The 22027-nt window shown below is 39.0% G+C and overlaps 1 protein-coding gene across 1 annotated transcript; it reads left to right on the top strand.

Moving 5' to 3' along the window:
- The first annotated feature begins 1075 nt into the window (after nt 1-1075).
- On the top strand, nt 1076-7748 carry LOC123865327 (centromere protein I-like). Its single transcript, XM_045906297.1, has 13 exons — nt 1076-1407; nt 1871-2023; nt 2293-2378; nt 2571-2678; nt 3203-3349; nt 3599-3661; nt 3931-4040; nt 4289-4449; nt 4710-4867; nt 5076-5222; nt 5867-5999; nt 6355-6523; nt 7190-7748. Exons 1-13 carry the CDS (start codon nt 1239-1241, stop codon nt 7575-7577), a joined length of 1992 nt encoding a protein of 663 aa, XP_045762253.1. The 5' UTR covers nt 1076-1238; the 3' UTR covers nt 7578-7748.
- Nucleotides 7749-22027: the final 14279 nt, after the last annotated feature.

Below are 22027 nucleotides of genomic sequence, written 5' to 3'. Positions count from 1 at the left end.
TTAATTGAAGGAAACGCTATTATCAATCTAGACCCCAAAACTTTTTTGTCGGAATTTTTGTCGGTCTGTCTGTCTGTACCCGCATCAGATTTAAATGAAATTTAGTACAGTGGTAGGCTGGTTAGCTGATACTCCGGGTTAACATATAGGGTAGTTTTATCCCGAGAAAAGTAGGGATTCTTCGGGATATGGGATCAAATTTTTTATCGATTTCACTCCATAAGTCTATCAATTAATGTCAACCGATTTTAACAACTTTTTTTTTACAAAGGTTGTAGTTACTATCAGGTTAATACCATGTAAGTTTGGTGAAGATAATATGATGAATGGTTTCGGAAATAGAGGATGAAACTCCTCAACAGGTTATCGCATTTATCGATTTTACGGAGTAAATTCCATTAATTCTTTCAAAGAATCACACAATTTTTTTATACTATCAGATAAGTACCATGTAAGCTTGTTAACGATCTGATCAATAGTTTCTGAAGTAGAGCACGGAACTCCTCAACGGGGCAAACCGATCGCAATCAGTACAGTAGTAAAAAGTAGACTTCTAACCGTAATATCATACTATTATTATAAAATATGTGTAAGTGTGTTTGTTCATATGCTTGCAAATTTTTTCTAACGTTTAAAATCGAACGTATCCGATTATTGTTAAAAAGTTTTGAAGTTTTGATGAAAATCGATATGTAACTATTTTGTATATTTTAATCGATTTCGTACAACAAAGTACAGCATCTCTACTTCGGTTGTTAAATTTTACATCACTACTTTGATTGACATTTCGAATTCCGAAAGAGTCTACGGAAAGAGTACATAGTTTTTGTCTATGAATTTTAGGGATTCTAGTTTCAGAATTACCTACCATTTCTAACAAGAAGAATTATAATTTACTTATTATATTGTATATTCCTATCCAGTACTGGGCAGTGGCCATGTGGCCATGCAGTGGCTTGGTATTAGTGGTATGTCTGTGGCATGGATTAGGCTCAAAAAGGCTAGAACCCAGAGCCGTAACACCAGTAAAAAAAATATAGAATGGATCTGTCATTTGGGTAACGTTTAATTTTCAATTTTGAATTTAGATTTTAGATGCAAGCAAAATGATAAATGTTTATATTTTGTGACTAGTTTATAGTGATCTGTGATTTTTTAACAAAGATGCGGGAAACATAATTTTATCATTTTCTTAAATTTCTTGAACCGTTTCAATACATAAAACTGAATTTGAAAAGATGGCAGATGTAGACGAAATAATAGACTATATTAAATCACTGAAGAAAGGTTTCGATAAAGAATTATTTCAAAGCAAGGTAGACGAATTGGGCTATCTCGTTAGTACCATAGGCTTAGACTACACGGACTTTCATACTTTATTTAAAGTATGGCTAAACTTGAGTATACGTAAGTACTAGTAGTATTAGGTATATTTGTAAAAGAATAACAATTAATACTACTTCCATGCAAAGCACATATCATCGATTAAAATCTGTTCAGTATCTAGGCTCTTAACTACTGAGATCTCTTCTTTAATATTTATTACTAAGAAACATTTAGGGATTTTGTTATGAATTTTAAGGATTAAGTACATCTAAACCTAGATAGCTAAAGTTCAGACTTACTCCGAATTATCAAAGCTAAAGCATACGCCAACCGACTGTCGATGCTCAAGTGTCGCAGAAATTACATATAACACTTACCCTGCATGATGGGTACCTACTGCAATGACCTTACCAACAACTGAGTTGGCTAACAGAGATCAAACATTTGGATGCACCGTGAAAAACGACAGTGATATTCTATTGTGATACCCATAGACGGGACAGGGCCTAACTATCTAGGCTTAATTAATAATTTATTTTTACAGCTATACCAAAATGGGTAGACCTTGGTGCTTGCATAGTGCCACAAGAAAAAGTCAAACAAAAAACAGTGGAATACTCTTTACAATGGATCCTTGCAAATTTTGACACTACAAATAACACAACAAAAACTGGGTTTTTGCTTGATTGGCTTACAGGTATTTATTGTTAATTAATACCCTTCTTCATTATAACTAGTTCTCACTAGTTAATTGATCAGAACATGTTTTCTTCTTAGAGTTCTGTAGGAACCAGGAGGGCTATTTAATTAAAATTAAATTAATAATCTTATTTAAATACAACTGATTTCACCCAGTTTGTCCCTATCATAGCCATTTTTAGGAGTCTATACTAAAATGGTAAAAAAGGGTTTTTTTTAAATAAAATTAATTAGTTAGATAAGTACATAAAATTATTAATGTTTTAGCTGCTATGGACACTGATTCTATTGACATGACTGCTTTGGACATAGGATATGAAGTGTTTTACACATTGCTGACATACGAAGCACTGGCAAGTATCTCATTTTGTTAACTTACAAGTTGCAGCTTAGAGAAGTTCATAATTAACTAATATTCGCATATTAAAGATTTGCTTAGAAAAAACTTTTCAGTTTTTGGATAGTGAAATTCTGCTCTTAATTTCCTTGATCCTAGCACCTTGTAGTGGAAGATCAGAGATCACTAAACTTAATAATGTTTTCAGACACCTTATGTTATGAAGCTTTTATACACCTTGACAAAACCAGCTGATGTTACTAGGAAAAGAGTTCTGGAATTAATAGATTTAGCCAAAAAAAGGGAGGGTAAAAAGGTATTTATTATTTATCATTATAGTTAAACACCACAGTGAAATCTTCTGGGAAGATTAGCTTGAATGTTGCAATTATGTGTTGTTTAATGTTCAGACTTGTGGAATTTATGAGTTGACCCTGAAACCATTAAAGGCATAGATGATAGACATATAATATTAATACTATTTCATAGTACGGTAGATATGCAATCGACAACGTGTTTATAAGAAGCAACTTGATTATCACCATTTTGGTGCTTATAACATCATGTGAGCGTACTTGGAAGTGTACTATTAGTGATGATGCCATGGTGTTAACACCATCAAGACACAATTGACACAAAGTATCAATTTTAATTCCCAGTACGTTCAGTGGTGTGCTTCGAATTTGCACAAAAACTATTTTTTTTATCGTACACCCACACACCTTATCTATCATTAAGGTACTAGCTTAGAATATATAACAGACTAAGAGGACAATCAAATTCGTACAATTATTCATTTAATTTAATTTTAATTTTTTTGAATGTTTTTTTTTTTTCCAGAATATGTTTAGGCAGATCCAAGTCCTCCTTGGTCTGTTCAAATCGTACAAACCGCAGTGTGTGCCTGAGGCGGTGCCCTCAATATCTATACACACAGCGTTTAGAAACATTAATGTTCAATTACTTACACAGTTCAAAAATAGTCAGGTACTTACTACTATCAAGTATAAGTATTGATTACATTAAAAGTTTTAAGCCGCCGAAATTCAGCTAACGTATTGGGATCAAGGTAGTCTGTGGTACGCGACAAATAGCATGCTACGTGACGCGCGTCGCGTCGCTCAACTGAAAATGCTCTTGTGCACTTTCAGCGGCTAATAATATTTTTAGTGTGAACAATACCTAATTGTTTAAATTATTATCCAAAGTTAAATACTAAAAGGACCTTTTTTTTAGAGCAAAAGAAACAGTATAAGCAAAGAGACAGCACATCTTTTTTGGAGTAATCCCTTTAATTCGGTAAGTTTTAATATTTTTAAATCATGCATATCGTTAGGCTGCAATTACACCTGTAAGTTTTACTCACGTAAGTAGCTTACGTAATTAATTGAAAACAAAACTAAGGTAACTGACACTTATAAGAGTGTTTACATAGAAAAATCGTAAGTTAATCACATAAGTTACTGACGTGAGTAAAACTTACAGGTGTAAATATTTGTGGCCTTAAAATAATTGGTAATCAATTGCCTTGGTAAAGCAATAAATGTAAAATATATAACTTGTTTCAGATATCTCAAAAGAAGAAGGCTGACCCACTGATACCCAGTATGGAATTTGTAAATATTGGGTCGCAACAATATGAAGATTCCTTAAAGAAGAATTATTTAGATTTCTCTGAGTTAGTTTATTATTATTTACTAGCCTGTCACCCCGGTTTTGCTACCGATAAAAAAAAACTCGCCAGTACTTTGGCTGTTGGCTCCTGGGATGTGCTTTGACGTCCCACAAATTGTTTACCTCTTTTCTTTCTTGTCCGTATACATGTCATTCTCTCCTTTCTGGAGCATTGTCTGGCGATCGAGTAATTTGTTAATAGATTAGTCAGTTAGTCAGGACAGACTTTTTATATGCATAGCTCTCTTTCAGTCCGGTATCGCTGCTGCAGTACAGCAGCCGCCACGACACGCGGCGGCCGGCGCGCCTGCGTGCACTGCTGTGCAACCCCACCGGCCTGGCGCTGCTGGTCGCCGCCTCCGACTCCGAGCACGCCTTCCTCTCCTACGACCTGCATCGCGTTCTCAATCATTGTGAGTATAGCAGTACAGCACTCGACACTGCGTCTGTCGCGCGAAGACTGCAATGCAACTCCACTGACTTCGCACTGCTGGTCGCAGACTCAGAACTACAGAAACACGGAAATCGCCTAAATGAAGCTAATTAAACCACTTACCTACCACCAGAATTTGATTTGTAATTTTGGAGCTGCAATGAAACTAAAGAACGTACTAAATTGATCCGAAATTATCCACCTCTTCGTCTAAATTTTACGTATATGATTATATTGTAGGTTTTCTAGAACATTCGCCGTATAGCTACGCGGAGAAGCAACACTTCTTGCACCGCCTCGCGACCTGCCAAGCCACCCTGTTGCAAGGGCTGCCCGTGGTCACCCTGTTCTTGGCACGTTATCTACCGTTTTGGAATGAGAAGGACTTCTTTGCTGAGGTAATTTAATGATTAAAATGCCTGCGACTTCGTTTTCGTGGACTAAACAAATTTCGAACCCCTATTTTACCTCCATAGGGGTCGAATTTTCAAAAATCCTTGCTTAGCGGATGTCTACATCATCATAGCTACCAGCATATCTTATTTCTAATGTTGATTGGTCCTACTTTTTAAAAGAAGTGCTACTTGAAAACTATTGTTATCTTAGATTCTTCAGCTCATGGAATGGGTGAACGCGGAAGGCGCAGAGCACGTGAAGGCGATAGTGAGCGCCGCGGCGCGCGCCTACCACCGCGCGGCGCCGCTGCCGCAGCGCGCGCTGTTGGCCAGCCTCACCCGCATGTACACCAACCTTGTACGTCAACTGACATTTTATTTTAAGGGTTGTATTGCCTGGCAGGACTCACTACCGGCCGCTTTCTAACCGTGACCGTTGGGACAAGGTGACGGAAATGAGCGGCAATTTGTATGGGAATAATTATCATTTTGAGTCTGTGAATCCGCGTGGCAGGGTAATCTTAGGTTGGGACAAGGTGTCGGAAATGAGCGAACGACCCGAGCGTTGGTTTAGCACTGCTTTATTTGTAGGAACACATTGAGATACATGTATATATTGTACTTATAGATTATTGTATAGATATTACTTATATGGTTAGAAGATCACACTGTACAGCATTTAATAATAATAATAATCTTATTTATTATCTATCGATAAGTTGCTTATACTTTAGTTTTTCTTAGAGGCTATTTATTTCACAACTGCCAGATAATCTTTACTAAATTTGACGTTATGACAGTTTTTGCACTGGAAATCTGTCTGTCTGTCTGTCTTTTTATCCATTAGATATGGTTCATCTGACAGTTGTTGAACAGGCCCTAAGTTTGCTTGCTAAGATAAACAAAACACCGAGTCATATCCATGAAATAGATGTTTCACTTTATGTGTTTGTATGTATGTGACTAAATAACCATGTAATTAAATCTGACATTGTATTTCAGGTATACGCAAGTACGCGGGAACGGCATTATTTCCTTAGCATGCGTCCCTCAGAGGCCGCCTTCGCGAATACATTGGCATTGGTCGCGTCTCGTATAAGCGATATGTGTAACAAAGGACTGCAAGCTTCTCCTGGTAAGTGCTGGAGTATTGAAGCGAAACTTCTTATTGCGTTGCGCGTTGGCTGTTGGGAGTAAACAGAAAGAATAAACGGCTATATGAACGCACTAACTAAAAATAACCAAGGTGGCTGACTTTTCCTGCATGTTTAGCAGTGGTGGGACGGGTGGTGCATATCGCATGCTGCATGTTGCACCATACAGATTTGTCTGGTTTAGCGGATTATAGCAAATTAAACTTTTGGTTCCTTGTACCTATATCATGGGCTTCCGCAAAGTAACGCCTGCTTCTATACAACATAAATATAATACCATGAATTCGGTCAATGACTATTGTGACGTAGGTTATAGAATGATTTATCGTGTTACAGAGAGCATGTGCGTGATGTACAGCGTGGTGCGCGCGAGCGTGGCAATGGCGTGCGTGGAGGCGCGCTGCGGGCGCGCGGTGGGTGCCGTGCCGCGCGCGCTGACGCTCGCGCTGCCGCTGCTGGCGCCGTCGGCAGCCGCGCTCGACAGCCTCGCTGCACTCTTGCTGCTGTAAGTCATTAGTTATAGTAACATTCGGATCACGGCAGTCGCGTCCCCGCCCGGTACAGTGGCCGGCAAACAACTTGACGCGATTGGCTGGCGAGTGGTGATCAGTCGGCGCGGGTGTACGCGATTGATTGATACGTGGACTTTCGCTTCCGGATTCACCAACTTTCTCCCACTACACCTCTTTAGATCCACGTTGTTTGACTCCTCTGGCGCCGCACCGTACGAAAGCTTTCCGATGCACACGATTGTACAGCGTGACCAGCGGGCGTGGCGTGCCCACGACTTCAGCAGCATTACCTAGCCGCCCGGCGGCAGTATGATCGCGCTTATTTATTTCAGTTCCTTTTTATTTAAGTGCCGTTTTATCAGTATTTGGTAGCTACCTTCTCACTCTGGATGTTTATAATGAACAGTTTTATTCTTCTTTGATGAAAATAAGAGCAATATATTTCATCATCCTCTTCTCACAGTGTTTAAAGTGTCTCCTTGTGGACGCCCTCCCATGTGGTGTAATTAATTAATGGTCCATCGTCATTTTGACTGATCTCTACTTGTGGCTTAATAGGACCGGAAACATCGACGGTGGCAAAATTACATTAATAATTTTTAATAATTGATTAAAGAAGCCGTACAGAAGAAAACGCTCATTTTTTGTAATTGTTCTAGGTACAAGAAAATATTCTCTGGTGCAAAAATGAGGGCTGATCGTAAAGATGTGCAGTGCCTTCAGCAGAAGCAGATTTTACAACGATTCTCGATAGATTTCATCAGCTGTTTCTACGAGCAGATCCTCAGCGAGCGCAAGAGGGGCTATATCTTCAGCAAACTGCACCCGCAGATCCTCGGCAAACTCACAGATTTAATACCCGATGCGGATTCCAAGTTCAGTATACGGAACCATTTGGCATTCGCGCCTTACACTTATGTAAAAGTACTAGGACTAGATTCTAGAGAAGCGGAGAATAAGATGTGGTTCAACACGGTTATACAGGAGGAGTTCGACAGTTTGAGCCAGTTCGTGACGCGAGCGATGCCAGAGTTTCAAGCAACGTAATGTAATAACTATGTAGTCTAGTTTGAGTCTCGCGATATAAACTCCCGCTTTATGTGGATTAGGCCAGGATTTTATATTTTTGTACCTATAAATTAAGTAATAATCTCTAATGTTATATACTAGTTATGCCTATCTTAATGAATGGCATTTGAATTAAAATATTTTTTTATATGTCGGCATTTATATTTATTTCCTTTTTTCCTGAGTTCTGTAAACAGCTTATTCTTTGAAATACAAATCGAAAATTCGTACCTACGTACACTCATCCCACACGCTTGCTTCCAGGATATCTTGCCGTAAACTATCGCCGTTGTGTGTTTCAGTCTTAATTGACGCGTATACCTACTCCAATAACTCTTAGAAAGTATAAACTTGTCGGTACTGGCTACCTTTTAAACGAAAATATTTTCTTTCACAAAACTAAAGTTTGCAAGCGGAAAATTGAATAAACTGCGGCCTGTGCCGGTGTCCATCTTTCAAATTTCAACTCTAGCTAAAGTAAAAAAAAACAAAGAATCAAAATAAGCGAGTGCTGGGGTCTCCATTAATTACAGTATAAAAACTGGTCAAGTGCGAGTCAGACTCGCACACGAAGAGTTCTGTACCATAGTATAAGAAATGACATTTTCTTTTTCTTTCCTTTACTTGTGCTATAAGAGATTTTTACCTGCCTTTCACGATTCTAGGTCAATGGGAAGTAGGTTTTGATTACCCTTGTCTTGACAGATATGACAAACAGACAGACAATGAAGTGATCCTATAAGTAAGGGTTCCTTCTTTTCTTTTGAGGTACGGAACCCTAAAAAACACCCGGGGTGGCTCCCCGTACGGTGGTGCAACTTAACGTAATGTACCTACCTAGGTATCTACAGTGTTACAATATTCAGTGATGTATTATGCCTCGTTGTCCCTGCGTTCATACGCTGATCTCTGCTGACCCATGGCGGGGTGACAATCCGTTGCATTAATAGAATGAAGACTATACAGTAGTGCGCATTATTCGAATAGCTATCTAATCTTCTCGTACCAAAATGGGTAGGTACCTGGATTGATAAAACATCTTTTTTTTTTTTTTTTGTTGACGCTGGGGAATGCATTTACGCATCCCCCCCGGAGGGAGGGTATGTGGGACTCGCCGGCCGAGAGGCGACCGGAATACCCACTAAACCCCAGCGGCGCTACTGCGCGTCGCCTGGCGACTGGGTCACGGGAACGGCCGAAGCAAACAACCGCGACCCAGCCAGCGACGTCTGCCAAGGCAGACCCTCCACCGGGGACCTGCTCGGTCCCCATCGACGCACCTCCGGGACGCACCAACGAAGTGCGTCCCCCGACCTTGGGACGCGCACGTCGCCCGCGTCCCATCCTCCGCTTCATCCACTGTGCCCTCTGCTAGTCAGAGGGACACGCGGAGAAACCTCCCCCCCTGCCAGGTCATTAGCCATAGCCAACAATATCTCCGAAGAGAAATTATTAGCCATGTTACCGGGGCGCACCGGCCCGAACACTGCTCTTCCCCTCGGACGCATCCAAAAGGGACCAGCAGCATCCAGGCACACTGGGAGGTTACCTGGCTGGCGCCCCTTGATAAAACATCTAGTGTGTAGATGCTTTTTAACCAACTTCGGTATTATCAACACTAATATAATTTACATATCATGGGGTCATATTACAAATTTTTGCTTTTATAATATTAGTGTGATTAGTGTGTTTCCAAAAAGTAGACGCGTCAAGTCTAATAATAATAATATAGTAATATAGTAATAATATAGTAATGTTAGGTAAGTATGCTTATTGTTTAATGATAATGAGATAGGGTGTAGACCTTAACAAAATTAAGATTGTGTTTTTTCAAGATCGCTTTCGTCGCGCTGTTCACTCTCAAACATAATTTCGCGTTTCCATTTCCTCTCGTTTCTGATGCTCATTTATTTTTCGTGGTCTGTTCGAAAGCATAAATTATGGATACCGTGGCTGGAGACTGCCACGTAGCGGGGTGTCGCGGCCCCCACCCCTCGCACCCACCCTCGCCTCGACGAGAAATGTTTCAGGGACTTTTGTACCCTTATGACCCTTTTTTGTGAGCGGAAAGGATATTGTATTAATCGTATTTTATGTAATTTTTTGAAAAGTCTCATCAAATTCCTGGCAATTTATTGCCAACAGACTTCAAAAGGGAGATGGTTCTCAATAGAATAGAATAGAATAGATTTTTATTCAAGTACACTTTTACAAATGCTTTTGAATCGTCAAAATAATTTACCACTGGTTCGGAATGCCGTTCCTACCGAGAAGAACCAGCAAGAAACTCGGCGGTTGCTCTTATCAACTGTTCAATTTACAATAATATGCCATACTATACAAGGAATTGCAGCCCCGCGCATTGCTGAAGCGAGTCAAATCCATGCTTTTTTATCATTTACAGAATACGGCACGTATTTTTGGGTTCCGTAGTAAAACAAGGAAGCCTTATAATGACCTACGTCCAGTCCGTCTGTCCGTCCGTCTATGTCATAACTATTTAAATAAACCGCAAGATTTATAAGGTTCAAAAGTACAGCATCATAATCAAGACCTATTACCGCTACAGAGAAGCTTAGATTTTGAAAAAAAAATTCAGGGTACCTCCTGAACGTGAAAAGTTAGATATTACTGCACACGTATGTAGGTACATATTTTAGCAGTAGCGGAATGTTAGCGCGAATCACTAAAGTACACAAATAGCATACCTACTAGACAGTCTAGACTTGCCTTTGTTTTATACGACTCGGCTTTTGCTATTACCTATTTACTAGCTGATGCCCGCGACTTCGTTCGCGTCGATGTAGGTTTTTTAAAAATCCCGTGGGAAATCTTTGATTTTCCGGGATAAAAAGTAGCCTATGTGCTAATCCAGGATGTAATCTATCTACATTCTAAATTTCAGCCCAATCCGTCCAGTAGTTTTGCGTGAAAGAGTAACAAACATACACACACACACACACACACACACACACACACACACACACATACAAACTTTCGCCTTTATAATATTAGTGGGATCATACCCGCCCAACTAAAAATAGTATGTTTACCTACTTTTAAATAAAAATTACTTTTTTTATATATTTCGTAGTGGCATTTGAAGTCGCTTTTTTTTATGTCACAAATGTTTTCTAACTTCACACCACAAATTAATAATTAGGTATGTGAAAGCGAAAGTAAAAAACTTTTAAGTCTTAATTTATGATAAATCATAGTAGCCGTGTAGTGCGCATAAAACACAAATGCGACACGACCTTACGCCGGCCAAGGCCCAAGGGTTTGCGTAAAGCAAAAATATGCGTAAGTGGTAACAATGATAGGGGAGCCCGAGCACGCAAGGGTAAAGTAGTTCATATCTTGCGAAACCCTTTGTTCCCCCACGCTCCTTTTATCCCTACTCAAAAATCGCTTCGAGAGTTTGTGTTTTCGATGTAACTACCCTACTGGTCTCGTTTTACGGAATTATGCTACATGGGTGAAGTGCACTTTGTCCTTTTTATTTTTTAGAGTTCCGTACCTATCTCAAAAAGAAAAAAGAACCCTTATAGGATCATTTCGCTGTACTTTTAGGGTAGGTACTTCCCGTTGACCTAGAAATTTGGCAAAATGTCTTACAAGTTACGATATAAGTAAAGGGTTATATCCGAAAACCGTAAGTTTTAAGAGGAATCCCATTCTTAGTTGTAAGCCGGTGCTGGGATGAAGATGATGACTACTTAATTTTTTTTTATTGCGAGATAGGGTTGCGCTTGATGATAATTCTGCTTAATGAAAATCAATGATTAGATTGAAGCGCGCCTGCCTGGAAGATGTCTATTCTCTCTTGCCTTGAAGGTATTTAGGTTAAACGTGGCAGGAAACACGGACGTCGGATGCCATTCCCACACCTTAGCGGTACGTCTCGGAAACGTCATCTCGAAGAAGCAGCAGAATTTTGGATGTATATGTATTTCCAAATCTTGTATCCAATTAGCCAGCCACGTAAACTACCTACCTACTTATCCTTTATTTTTTGCGACCAGTAATACGTGAGCAGCGTATAGAGGACAGAGGCCGCAGAGGCGTAGGTACTACCAAAGAGTATGTAATCACTACGTTACGTACCTACTACTCCACTACTATTCATTTTACTTCATTACCTATACTTCTCTAAGTTCACGTGAAGTTTCATATTTTAGTTAATAATACGAGTACCAGGTAGTAGGTATAGCAATATTGATATTGAATCACTGCATTGAAAAACACAGGATACGTCGCATCTATCTGTGGCATCATCAATCAATTCGTTTGAATCGTAAAAGCTTTTGTATGTAAAAGCTCGTGATTTTATTTTTTCTCTAAGTAATAGGTATCTACGATAATGATTTTGATTATTGATGAGTACCTAACTATAAGTCAAATGCTCACCAACCAGATGGGTAGACCAGCTAAGGGTCTCCAAGTGCAAATTTCACACAATTGCAAGACTGGCCCCCGATAGAAGCCGATGGAAGCAATTAAACCGTACGAGGTTGCAACAACACCAGGACCATGATCATCGACCTGAAAAAACGATTGGTAGGTAAGAGTCAAAAAATATTCAGGACCTTGCGAACTCCGTAAACTGAAGTTCAAAAGTTTAGCCATGTAATTAGGTACACACCGAAAATTCATTCGAGTCACAAAATAGAGAGGTTAGGTAACCTTCGATTTTGTAGTTTGAGCTTTAGAGATTAGGTATACGATTTATTTTTTATTTTTTATAAAAAGAATATTAGTCATTTTAATCATGACTAACATTCCCCTTTCCCCTGCAACTAAGCCTTAAGCTTGTGCTAGGAGTGGGTACGACAATAGTGCAACGGGTGGGGTTTGAACCGCCAACCTTTCGGATTTCAGTCCGCTCCTATAACCGTTGAGCTATTGAGGTCTAGATATACGAATATGTAGGTACATAGCTGCTTATGTACACTAGAAGCGAGATTGTAGGAAGATTAATTATCTTCCTTATAGCTCAGAAGCTTAGGAAACCTTTTATATTCCCACCGGCGCAAGTTCACAACTCTCCTTTCACTAGTGGCTTTAATAAGTAAGGAGCTTTAAAGGAATTGCACTTCTACGGGATTCGGTGAATGTGATACCGTGATACAGACTACGCTTAGGTACTTGCTTATTAAAATATATCTTGTGTAGAGGTAATGTAATAGGATTCTAGATTTAGATTTTGTAGAGATAGTTACCTAAGCAGGTAGGTACCTACCTAACTTACCTAAGTACCTATCTCTACAATCTACAAAATCTAAATTAGACTAGGTATAGGTACTAGGTAAGTATAAGCAGGCATAACATAATTCTGAAACATACATGATGAATGCCGTATAATTCGTTAGATCAACGAATCGATGATTTTTCTGATTCTACTGGAGCCAGCAAGCAACCCACTGTACGATATGCATGGAAGGCAATCCCTCTCAATAGAGTCTAGATCAAGTTGACCGAAAGCAAAACCGACCGAACTTTAAAGCACTAGTGACTACTAGACCGAACTCGTGAGATAACTAGGTATTTATTAATATTTATACTTAGGTACCCGTAAGTACCTAAATAAAGGTTTATGCATCAGAAATCTAAATATGAGCAGAAGGTTTTGTTTATTTTGAATTTTTATGTTGAACTACATAAAGATAATAATTGGCTTTTGCTGGAAACGCTCGGGGTTGGTAAATTGCTGTTTAAACATAAAGTACGTGTTAGCAAATGTCAACGCTCCCTTAACCTCTAAAATCAGCAAACACGAGCGCTGAGTCGTGGCAGTGTAGGCTAAAGCTCACCCGGCTGCTGTCTGTATCCGAATCGATAAAATTCGGGCCCTCGCCCCCGTGCGTTGCCATGACAACGCGCCCGGGCCTCGCCACCCCGCCGCATCTCTGAGAACACCGATGTTGACTTAGACGGATAGGGTAAGAGGCTTATTAATGGTTTTATGTTACTTTGCTTGCGATCATAAAAGGGATTTTCTTTTAAAAGTGTTTGAAATAGGTATTAGAACACTTTTCTTTGCAATATAAACCGCTTTTATAATTGAATCAATCAGTGGAATCGAATTCGAGGAGATACTTGCATCTAATTCATGAATCCCTCCGCACTAGCACAAGTACCTGCCTACATACAGCATCACCAAAGATATTCGTAGAGACTCTAGACACAAATAGTTAGGTACTTTCCTTTTAAAAAACCCTTTACAAATTAATTAAATTATACTCTAACTCTACCTGAATAAAAGATTCTCTGCAGTCTGTTATTCGATTTCATGTCCCGTGATCTCTATAAAAAGTGAAGCATCCCGTGACGAATAATGGCGGTATATTTCACGTTACTAGCGCCGCCATTTTGCCAGACCGCGTGACGCCATTTCGAATTGTGTACGTCTACGTTCACGTTTGTAGATACGTCTTCGGAATTATTTACGTTCATGATTTAGCACATTACCCACTCAAGGGTCTCCTTGTGCGTTGAATCTACCATAAACTATTTAGATACGATTACACTAATATTATAAAGGCGAAAGTTTGTATGTGTGTGTGTGTGTGTGTGTGTGTGTGTGTGTGTGTGTGTGTGTGTGCGTGTGTATATGTTTGTTACTCCTTCACGCAAAAACTACTGGATGGATTTGGCTGAAATTCGAAATGGAGATAGATAATATCCTGGATTAGCACATAGGCTACTTCCCACGGGATTTCAAAAAACCTAAATCCACGCGGACGAAGTCGCGGGCGTCAGCTAGTAATAAATAAGTAGTAAGTAATGTAAGTAATAGATAGGCTACACTCGTACATTCAAGTTAGGTGTCCTAGATGACTTTTGGTTAAGTGAATAAGTACATTACAGCATTATTTTAATAGTCTATCGTCAAAAACGCAATTGCATTTTATTATGATGTTATAGGGGTGATCCCCTTGCCTTCGCAACTTGGTCAGCTTCTACAGTTCGTCTAGGGTAGTATTATGGGGTGGTTGGCCGAATCGCCACCGTTTTATCGCTTCTTAGTTATTTTTGCGGTAGACAGTTCTGAATTATATAACATTGATCTGGAATATTGCTATGAAAAAGGCGAGGTTTTACTCTCATGAATTGTTGGTATGAAATATATTTCTTTCAGCTTTGAATATATAGGTATGGCCGTGTAGCATGAGATAAATTCGTGTTATAATTCCCCCGGCGCAGTCTTAGCCCTTTTGTCTTGCACGGCAGGCAATAAAGAGGCAGGCGCCTGGAAATGTGCTGCATTTATACAGGTTCCAAGCGCTTCTAACACAGAGATTGTGTTTTATTTTCTGCGCTCGGCGCTCCTTTGCCGTGCCCTCTTATTGCTTTGAGACTAACAAGGTTTTTAATTATTTCCTTTAACGTCACTTTCAGGTGAAACGCACAAAGATTTAGACAAAGGCTTTGTGATGAAGAATGGGACCTAAATGTAAGTTATTAAATTTGCACACAGGTAAAAATATCTACGTTGGAATTAACGCTTGTAGGAAAGTTATCAGCGAAGGGCAGATAATATGGGTACATAAGTAAAGAGAAAGACATTGTTATAAACAAATAAATCTTAAGTTTTTGATATCTTCGTTTAATATTTGGTAATTCAACTCTTGTTAGGTAAATGTCCCTCCTTCCAAAATCTTTGCGGTGATTAGGTACCTGCTTCGGAAGTGGGATATTTTATTCCTACTGACGCGGGCATACGGACTAGGCTCTTTAGGTGGTATTGAGGTTATAATATGTATTAAGATTAAAAAGTCATCAATACTTAAGTTGGAATACTGGTAGGTACTGAATTCATTACGTAGACTCTACCTTCCTACATATTATGTAAGTAAAGGCACTTTGTAGTCACGTATTTAAACGCTGCTGTGAGCTGTCTACGTATTACCTACTCCTGTGCATTAACTGCGTTCTGGAACGTATAAATCAAGTATGTACTCAGTTAAGAACTAACTATATTGAGGCAGAACTCTGACTTGCATTGCACGTGTCAATTCGCAGCGGGGCAACGTGCTCGATTCGAACTACGTCTTCACCATTCGATAATGAGTTTGAAATATTTAAAGAAATGTAGGTACCTACGAAGGCCCTACTCTTTTGCTACCTTATAAAATAGAGTACCTACTTACGTATAATAGTACGCGACAGGTCAAGATGGCAATCAGGGAATGAGGCGGGGGGACGCCCCGCATACCCGCACGTCAGCCGCCGCGAAACCCGGCCCCGTTAGCACGGGGGCTGTGCGGGTGTGCAAGGCGTCGCGTATTATACCTATGAATGATCTGAGTTTATATCGTCGACCAGGGACTCTATATTCTAGACTTGAAGTGAATTTTGTTTGGTTAAACTAGAATTTTTAGTATATTTGAAAATCTTTCAATTTTTAAACACAATTAGCTACATAAATGCTGTGAATTTTCCTTTGGCACTCAGTTACGAGTAAATTTGGTTTCAAGGAAAGCAGCGAAGTAGGGTGGTTTGACGCAACGAGAGCAGTGAATCCATTCTTATTAATGATTTATTGGACCCTTCCGTCCCTTGCGACGCGACGCGCTGAATGAAGGTACTTAGGTACGTGTGGGCGACCGACGATTCAGGCTTTTCATTTTATAAATAGATATACCTATTAATCACATAGACCTACTGTTAATATTAACCATAATAATTAAGCATCAATTATAACTAAATCTATAACGATATACCTAAAAGGAGAAACTACCTAACATATCGTTCAGTTGCAACTTGAGATTTTGCATGCAAGCTTTCTTTCTAATTTAAGTAGACCCGCCACCACAGTTTTACGATCCCCTACTAAGAAAGGATATTCAGAAATTCCACCCATACGAGGCAATAGTGGGTCAGCTACATATCAGTAGGTATAATATAGGTACAAAAACGTAATCTGCTGAAACTCTTGTGTAAAATTAAGTCTAATTTTTTCACATCCAAAGGTTGAGCATATTAGAATCAACCCCGGTAACGGGCCGCCCTTTTTTTGAACCATCTTCAAAGATGTCAAAAGGTGCCTAAGTAAACGCAATTTTTTCAGCTTGTAATTTAAGTTCGTGGATAAGTATAAAGTACCTATATAGTAATGTGCTAAGCGGCGATATTTATACGACACGTTTTCGCTGTGATAACATACAGGCCGAAGGGGTAGAATTGATAGCTTTGTTACGGCAAACACCAACGCGGCCGGGAGACGCTATAAATCTCTGTTGAGATTAATGCCTCCTAAGGATGGGGATGAGTGGGGTAGGTACCTCTAAATTTTCCTGTTTTTGCTTTTAATTTTGGTTAATGATTTTATCTAGCAAAACGTGAATGAAGTATCTAAGCCAATTTCATTGTAAAATTAGCGTTTTATATGGAAAAATAATTAAATTATTTATATTTCATTAATAGAAGTAAGTATGTACCATTATTGCACTTTCGCCATTTTGATTGTACCTAGTTCTGATTGCTGAAAAAATTGTGGGAGCGAGACTCAGTAAAATCTTTGAAGGCGGTTTGTAGTGTCTCATTGGATATAGGGTCTTGGACTACAATAAAATGATAAGATGTTTTGTATAGCGGTAGTTTATGGTATGTTAAATTTTTTTCCTTGCGAGAAATTATCTAAATTCCGAAAAAAGTGGTAATCTGTTAGAACAGGGTTCGGGGAGTATGGTGGGTGTCGGGGACATTCCAATCGCAGCTCCTTTAACTAAGCGACCGTCCGTCGTGTACAGGTCGTGAAATATGACTTAAAATTAAAAAAATCTTAGGTAACCACAGTACAACTAGGTAGGTACCTAAAGTATGTTTAATATTATTATGTAAATCAATCAAATTTATAGCTTCAATATAGTGTCGCCGGGATCAAAATAAAGCTCATTTGCTGGCCTTATAATATTATATGAACAACATATTAACCTATGTAATAATATCAACACGAGCCCCGCTGAAGCGAAGCGTCACTGCATTATACTTAAATGAAATTGTTTAAGAAAATATTATCATAATCATCATATTCAACCCATCACCGGCTCACTACTGAACGGGTCTCCTCTTAGAATGAGAGGGGTTTGGCCAGAAGGGTTTACCAGGCTGACCAAGTGCGGATTGGCAGACTTCACACACCTTTGAGAGAATCATGGAGAACTCTCAGTGCTCAGACATGCAGATTTCCTCACGATGTTTTCCTTCACAGTAATTACAGTGATTGCTTACAACGCACATAACTCCGAAAAGAGGTGCGAGCCCAGGATCGAACCCTGGACACCCGACTAGGAGGCCGAAGTTTATAACCACTAGGCTATCACCGCTTTTTATATTGTTTATTTCTTTACGGAAATATTTTTTGATTAATCTGAAGGAAATCAACGCAAAAATTTGTATGTTACTGTTTCACGCAAAAACTACTGGACGGATTTGGCTGAAATTTGGAATGATTTGAATTTGATATAGATTATACCCTGGATTAAGAGACAGGCTACTTTTTATCAAGGAAAATCAATGAGTTCCCACTGGATTTTTAAAAACCTATATCCACGGGAACGAAGTGGTGGGCATCAGGTAGTTAATAGATATTTCTTAGAGGTGGGGATCTTCCCACATAATTGGTATGCTTGAACTAATTAGAAATTAATTATGTATCTGACAATAAAGTCTTCATAATTATATTAATTTAATATTTAATATTATGTTAAGCACGAAATAGTTATGTCTACCTCAATAACTAGACTCGTTAGTAAATATCGTTCTCAAAGCGACTGACTAAACACAAGTGGTCTCAAAGCAATTTCGGCAAACCAACCAACGCTTTGTCATTTTATAAGTAGCTACGTAGGTATAGTATACTGTACTTATATGTATATTATGTACTCAATCTTTGAACATCAAGGGCATGTTTAATTGGTATACAAGTAGATCAGTATAAACATAAAGTAATTTAAGATTCTTGTTATTTAGTTAGTAAGTAATATAATATACGTATTTTTTTGAAGTTAGTGAATTATAAGACCTCCTACTAACTACTACTAGTTATTGCCTGACTTCGTCCGCAGTACATCTATGTCTAGGATAATGAAGCTAGCTATCTATCAGTGAAAACATTTTTAGAATCTGATCATTGGTTCTGAAGGGTACCCTACATCCAAACTTACATACATCTTTTTATGATATTACTATTAATAGTGTAACTGTATAGATGAACAGGATTATTACAGGGTCATTTGGCAATATTGATTAATATAGGTTAGGGGCAGAACCCTTTGAATTGTCATTATTTATACAAAATTCGGATATGAAACAAGCCAGTGCAGAGCTCTACGCCCGAAGCATACAATCAGTAATTACTCAGTTCAGATTCCTGGAACAAGTTATTAATTTGCAGTGAAAATTGCCGGCAGTCATGTACGAATGCTATGTAAGCATAGTATATAATAATGCTCTATCGAACAGTATGTAAAGTTTGTATATATGTTACAGTCATAGTGATTAAATAGCTATTATACATAATGACTGGTCATTATGTATAATATCAAAATTGACTAGACAATGTAATAAATTAATCACTTTATCCGGATATTATTCATAATAGCGGTTCAAAGTTAGCCAAAGTAATAAATACGGTCTAACTTTGAACCTAACCTAACCTAACCTAACCTAACCTAACCTAACCTAACCTAACCTAACCTAACCTAACCTAACCTAACCTAACCTATGTACCCGTTATAATACATAATTATGTCATTAAACCACGAAATAAGTCTCAAAACAGTATAATATTGCTACACATATAGTTAGGTATGCATAAGGCAAATTGAAATATAATTTTATAATATTTACCTGTAAGTACCTACTTGTTTTATTACATCATCCAAGTCTTCAAAGAAATTATATAAAATTGCTAGTTAATGTGATTAATTCTGTGTCAATTATCAGTTTATCTAAATTGGGTAGACATTATAAATAATGACTAGATAATATATATAATATCAGGATTTATTACTTTGGCTGTGACATATACACCAGCAGCTAGAACATGTCGGCCGCTGCTCGAGCCCGGATGTAACTATTGGCAACGTCTGGCCCCCGCGCCCGCCGCCTCCGCTTCTGCGACCTATTTTAGCGAATAAACTCACCAGATATACGGACCGAAATTGCGTGGTAAACGTGCTAAAGTTACGATTGTATCCTGCTGTCAATTGCATATCACCTCTCGCCACCTGATTCCCGGCAGCGGGAGGGTGTGCCGCTGGCTGTTTGCCGCCTGCTTGCTTTGTGCCCGTTTAATAAGTACATTCGGCTATGTTTGCGACTGCACACGACAGTGCTGATGTAGTAGTAATTACTTTCGGAGTAGGCGATTGTTCAATACCCATTGTGTTGCCATAAACGCTTCCAGCTAAATCGGACAGCAAATTGATTCGGGCGCGGGTTTCAAGGCGGACGACAAAGGAGTAATCGTTGCGAGGGTTGATTGATTGTGATGTTTTTAGAAACAGGCTTTTAAGGATTAAACAATGTGGTTTAATATAATCCCCAGAGAAAATGTATAAATTTTACCTATGTTAGTTTTCGTCATTTATTCAGTTGGCTTCGTTTAAATCTGATACTATCACGTATTCTAAGATGGATGGTACAAAAAAGAACATACTTACCAACTTACTTACAGATTAAAACGTTGGACTGCGTTGTAGTTATTTTTTATTTCTTAGTATTTTAATCTAATAATATCATGAAAGATTAGGTACCTGCTCTAAGAACCATATAAAAATGTTAATGAACACTTTTTTTCGACCGATCTCTCGATACAGCCTCCTTGTCATACAAGCACCTTTGTAAAATCCCCTCACTCTTGAATAATTTAATTATGTAATACATGAATAATTAAGGGAAACCATCACGACATCCATACTAATATTATAAATGCGAAAGTGTGTCTGTCTGTCTGTCTGTCTGTCTGTCTGTCTGTCTGTCTGCCTGTCTGTCTGCTACGCTTTCACGGCTCAACCGCTGAACCGATTTTAATGAAATTTTGTACAGACATAGGATACATTCCGGGGAAGGACATAGGCTACTTTTTATCCCGGAAAAACAAACAGTTCCCGCGGGATTCCTAAATACTCATCCGCTTGATCGATTTTTATGAAATTTAGTACCGAGGTAGCTTGCGTCCCTGTCATAGGTAACTTTTTATCCCGGAAAGTCAAACAGTTCCCACGGGATCTTTAAAAACCTAAATCCATGCGGACGAAGTCGCGGGCATCCTCTAGTAATAATATACTTTCCTAAATTATTATTAATCGTAGGTATATTAACCCACGATTTCGAAATCGATATGCCGGTGCTTATAGCTATAAATATTTCAATAGAGTAGGTTTTATTTCAACGTCACATTCAATCCGAAGACCTTAATTAGCCCCGCGAGGCTTTCATCAGTTCGACAGGCATCACAGTCACTGACATGGGAGGTTTTAAATTACAAATTTTGGACACGACGCTTCGACGGACGTATCCAAAATACAATGTAATTTTTTACAAATGCATTTTTAACACGTGCAATATTTAATTGATGACTCTGACAATTGATATATTGATATGAATATTTTCTGATTCCAGTTTTTAACGTATACTCTAAAAATAAATAAACCCGTATGGCAAACTACTACTTAAATCTTAATGTAAGAGGCTAGTTCCACTTGAATATATAGTTAGATACCGATCTAAACAGTAAAATAGTTTCGATACTTCAACCAAAAACTTCTTCTTCTTTGTCGTTACACTCTTGGCAGAGCGGTCGTGGTCATCATGAAGTGACGTTTTGGGGGGCAGATGTTACACGCCTCACGAGCATTCGCCACTTCTCCCTGCTGGTCGACATTCTGGTACACTCGTGCACGGCACCGCCCACAGCGGACTTAATTTGGTCGGTCCATCGCGTAGGCGACCTTCCTCGCCCTCTGGTACCCTCCACCTTGCCCTGCACCACAAGACGCTCAATGGAGTCACTCTCACGCCGGGAGACATGTCCGAAGAACTTTAGTATGCGACCCTGTACTAACGCCGAAAGACGTTGTTTAATGCCGAGTTCTTGGAGTATAGAGACGTTGGTGCGAAATTCAGTCCATGAGACTCCTAGCATTCGCCTCCAGCACCACATCTCCAGAGCATCAATCTTCTTCTTCTCGACTGTTCGCAAAGTCCACGTCTCCGCAGCGTATAGAAAAATGGGAAAAACAAGTGTCCGAACGAGCCTGATCTTCGTAGCTTTTGTGATGTTTTTGTTTTTCCATATTTTCTTTAGCTTGTCCATTGCAGTTCTCGCTATCGCCATACGCCGCTTTACTTCTTCTACGCAGCCCCCATTGTTCGAGATTAAAGCACCAAGATATATGTAGGATTGGACGACCTCGCAG

The sequence above is a fragment of the Maniola jurtina genome, chromosome 1 (assembly GCF_905333055.1).
Source record: "Maniola jurtina chromosome 1, ilManJurt1.1, whole genome shotgun sequence".
NCBI classification, from domain to species: Eukaryota; Metazoa; Arthropoda; class Insecta; order Lepidoptera; family Nymphalidae; genus Maniola; species Maniola jurtina.
This window is presented reverse-complemented; position numbering and strand designations above follow the sequence as displayed.

What these genes read in the sequence shown, in the direction of transcription:
- LOC123865327 (XM_045906297.1), top strand. Translation starts at nt 1,239, where the DNA reads ATGGCAGATGTAGACGAAATAATAGACTATATTAAATCACTGAAGAAA. An exon ending in GGAGTAATCCCTTTAATTCG is followed by an intron (nt 3,662 to 3,930) that starts GTAAGTTTTAAT and finishes AACTTGTTTCAG; the next exon opens with ATATCTCAAAAGAAGAAGGC. An exon ending in GCATCGCGTTCTCAATCATT is followed by an intron (nt 4,450 to 4,709) that starts GTGAGTATAGCA and finishes ATTATATTGTAG; the next exon opens with GTTTTCTAGAACATTCGCCG.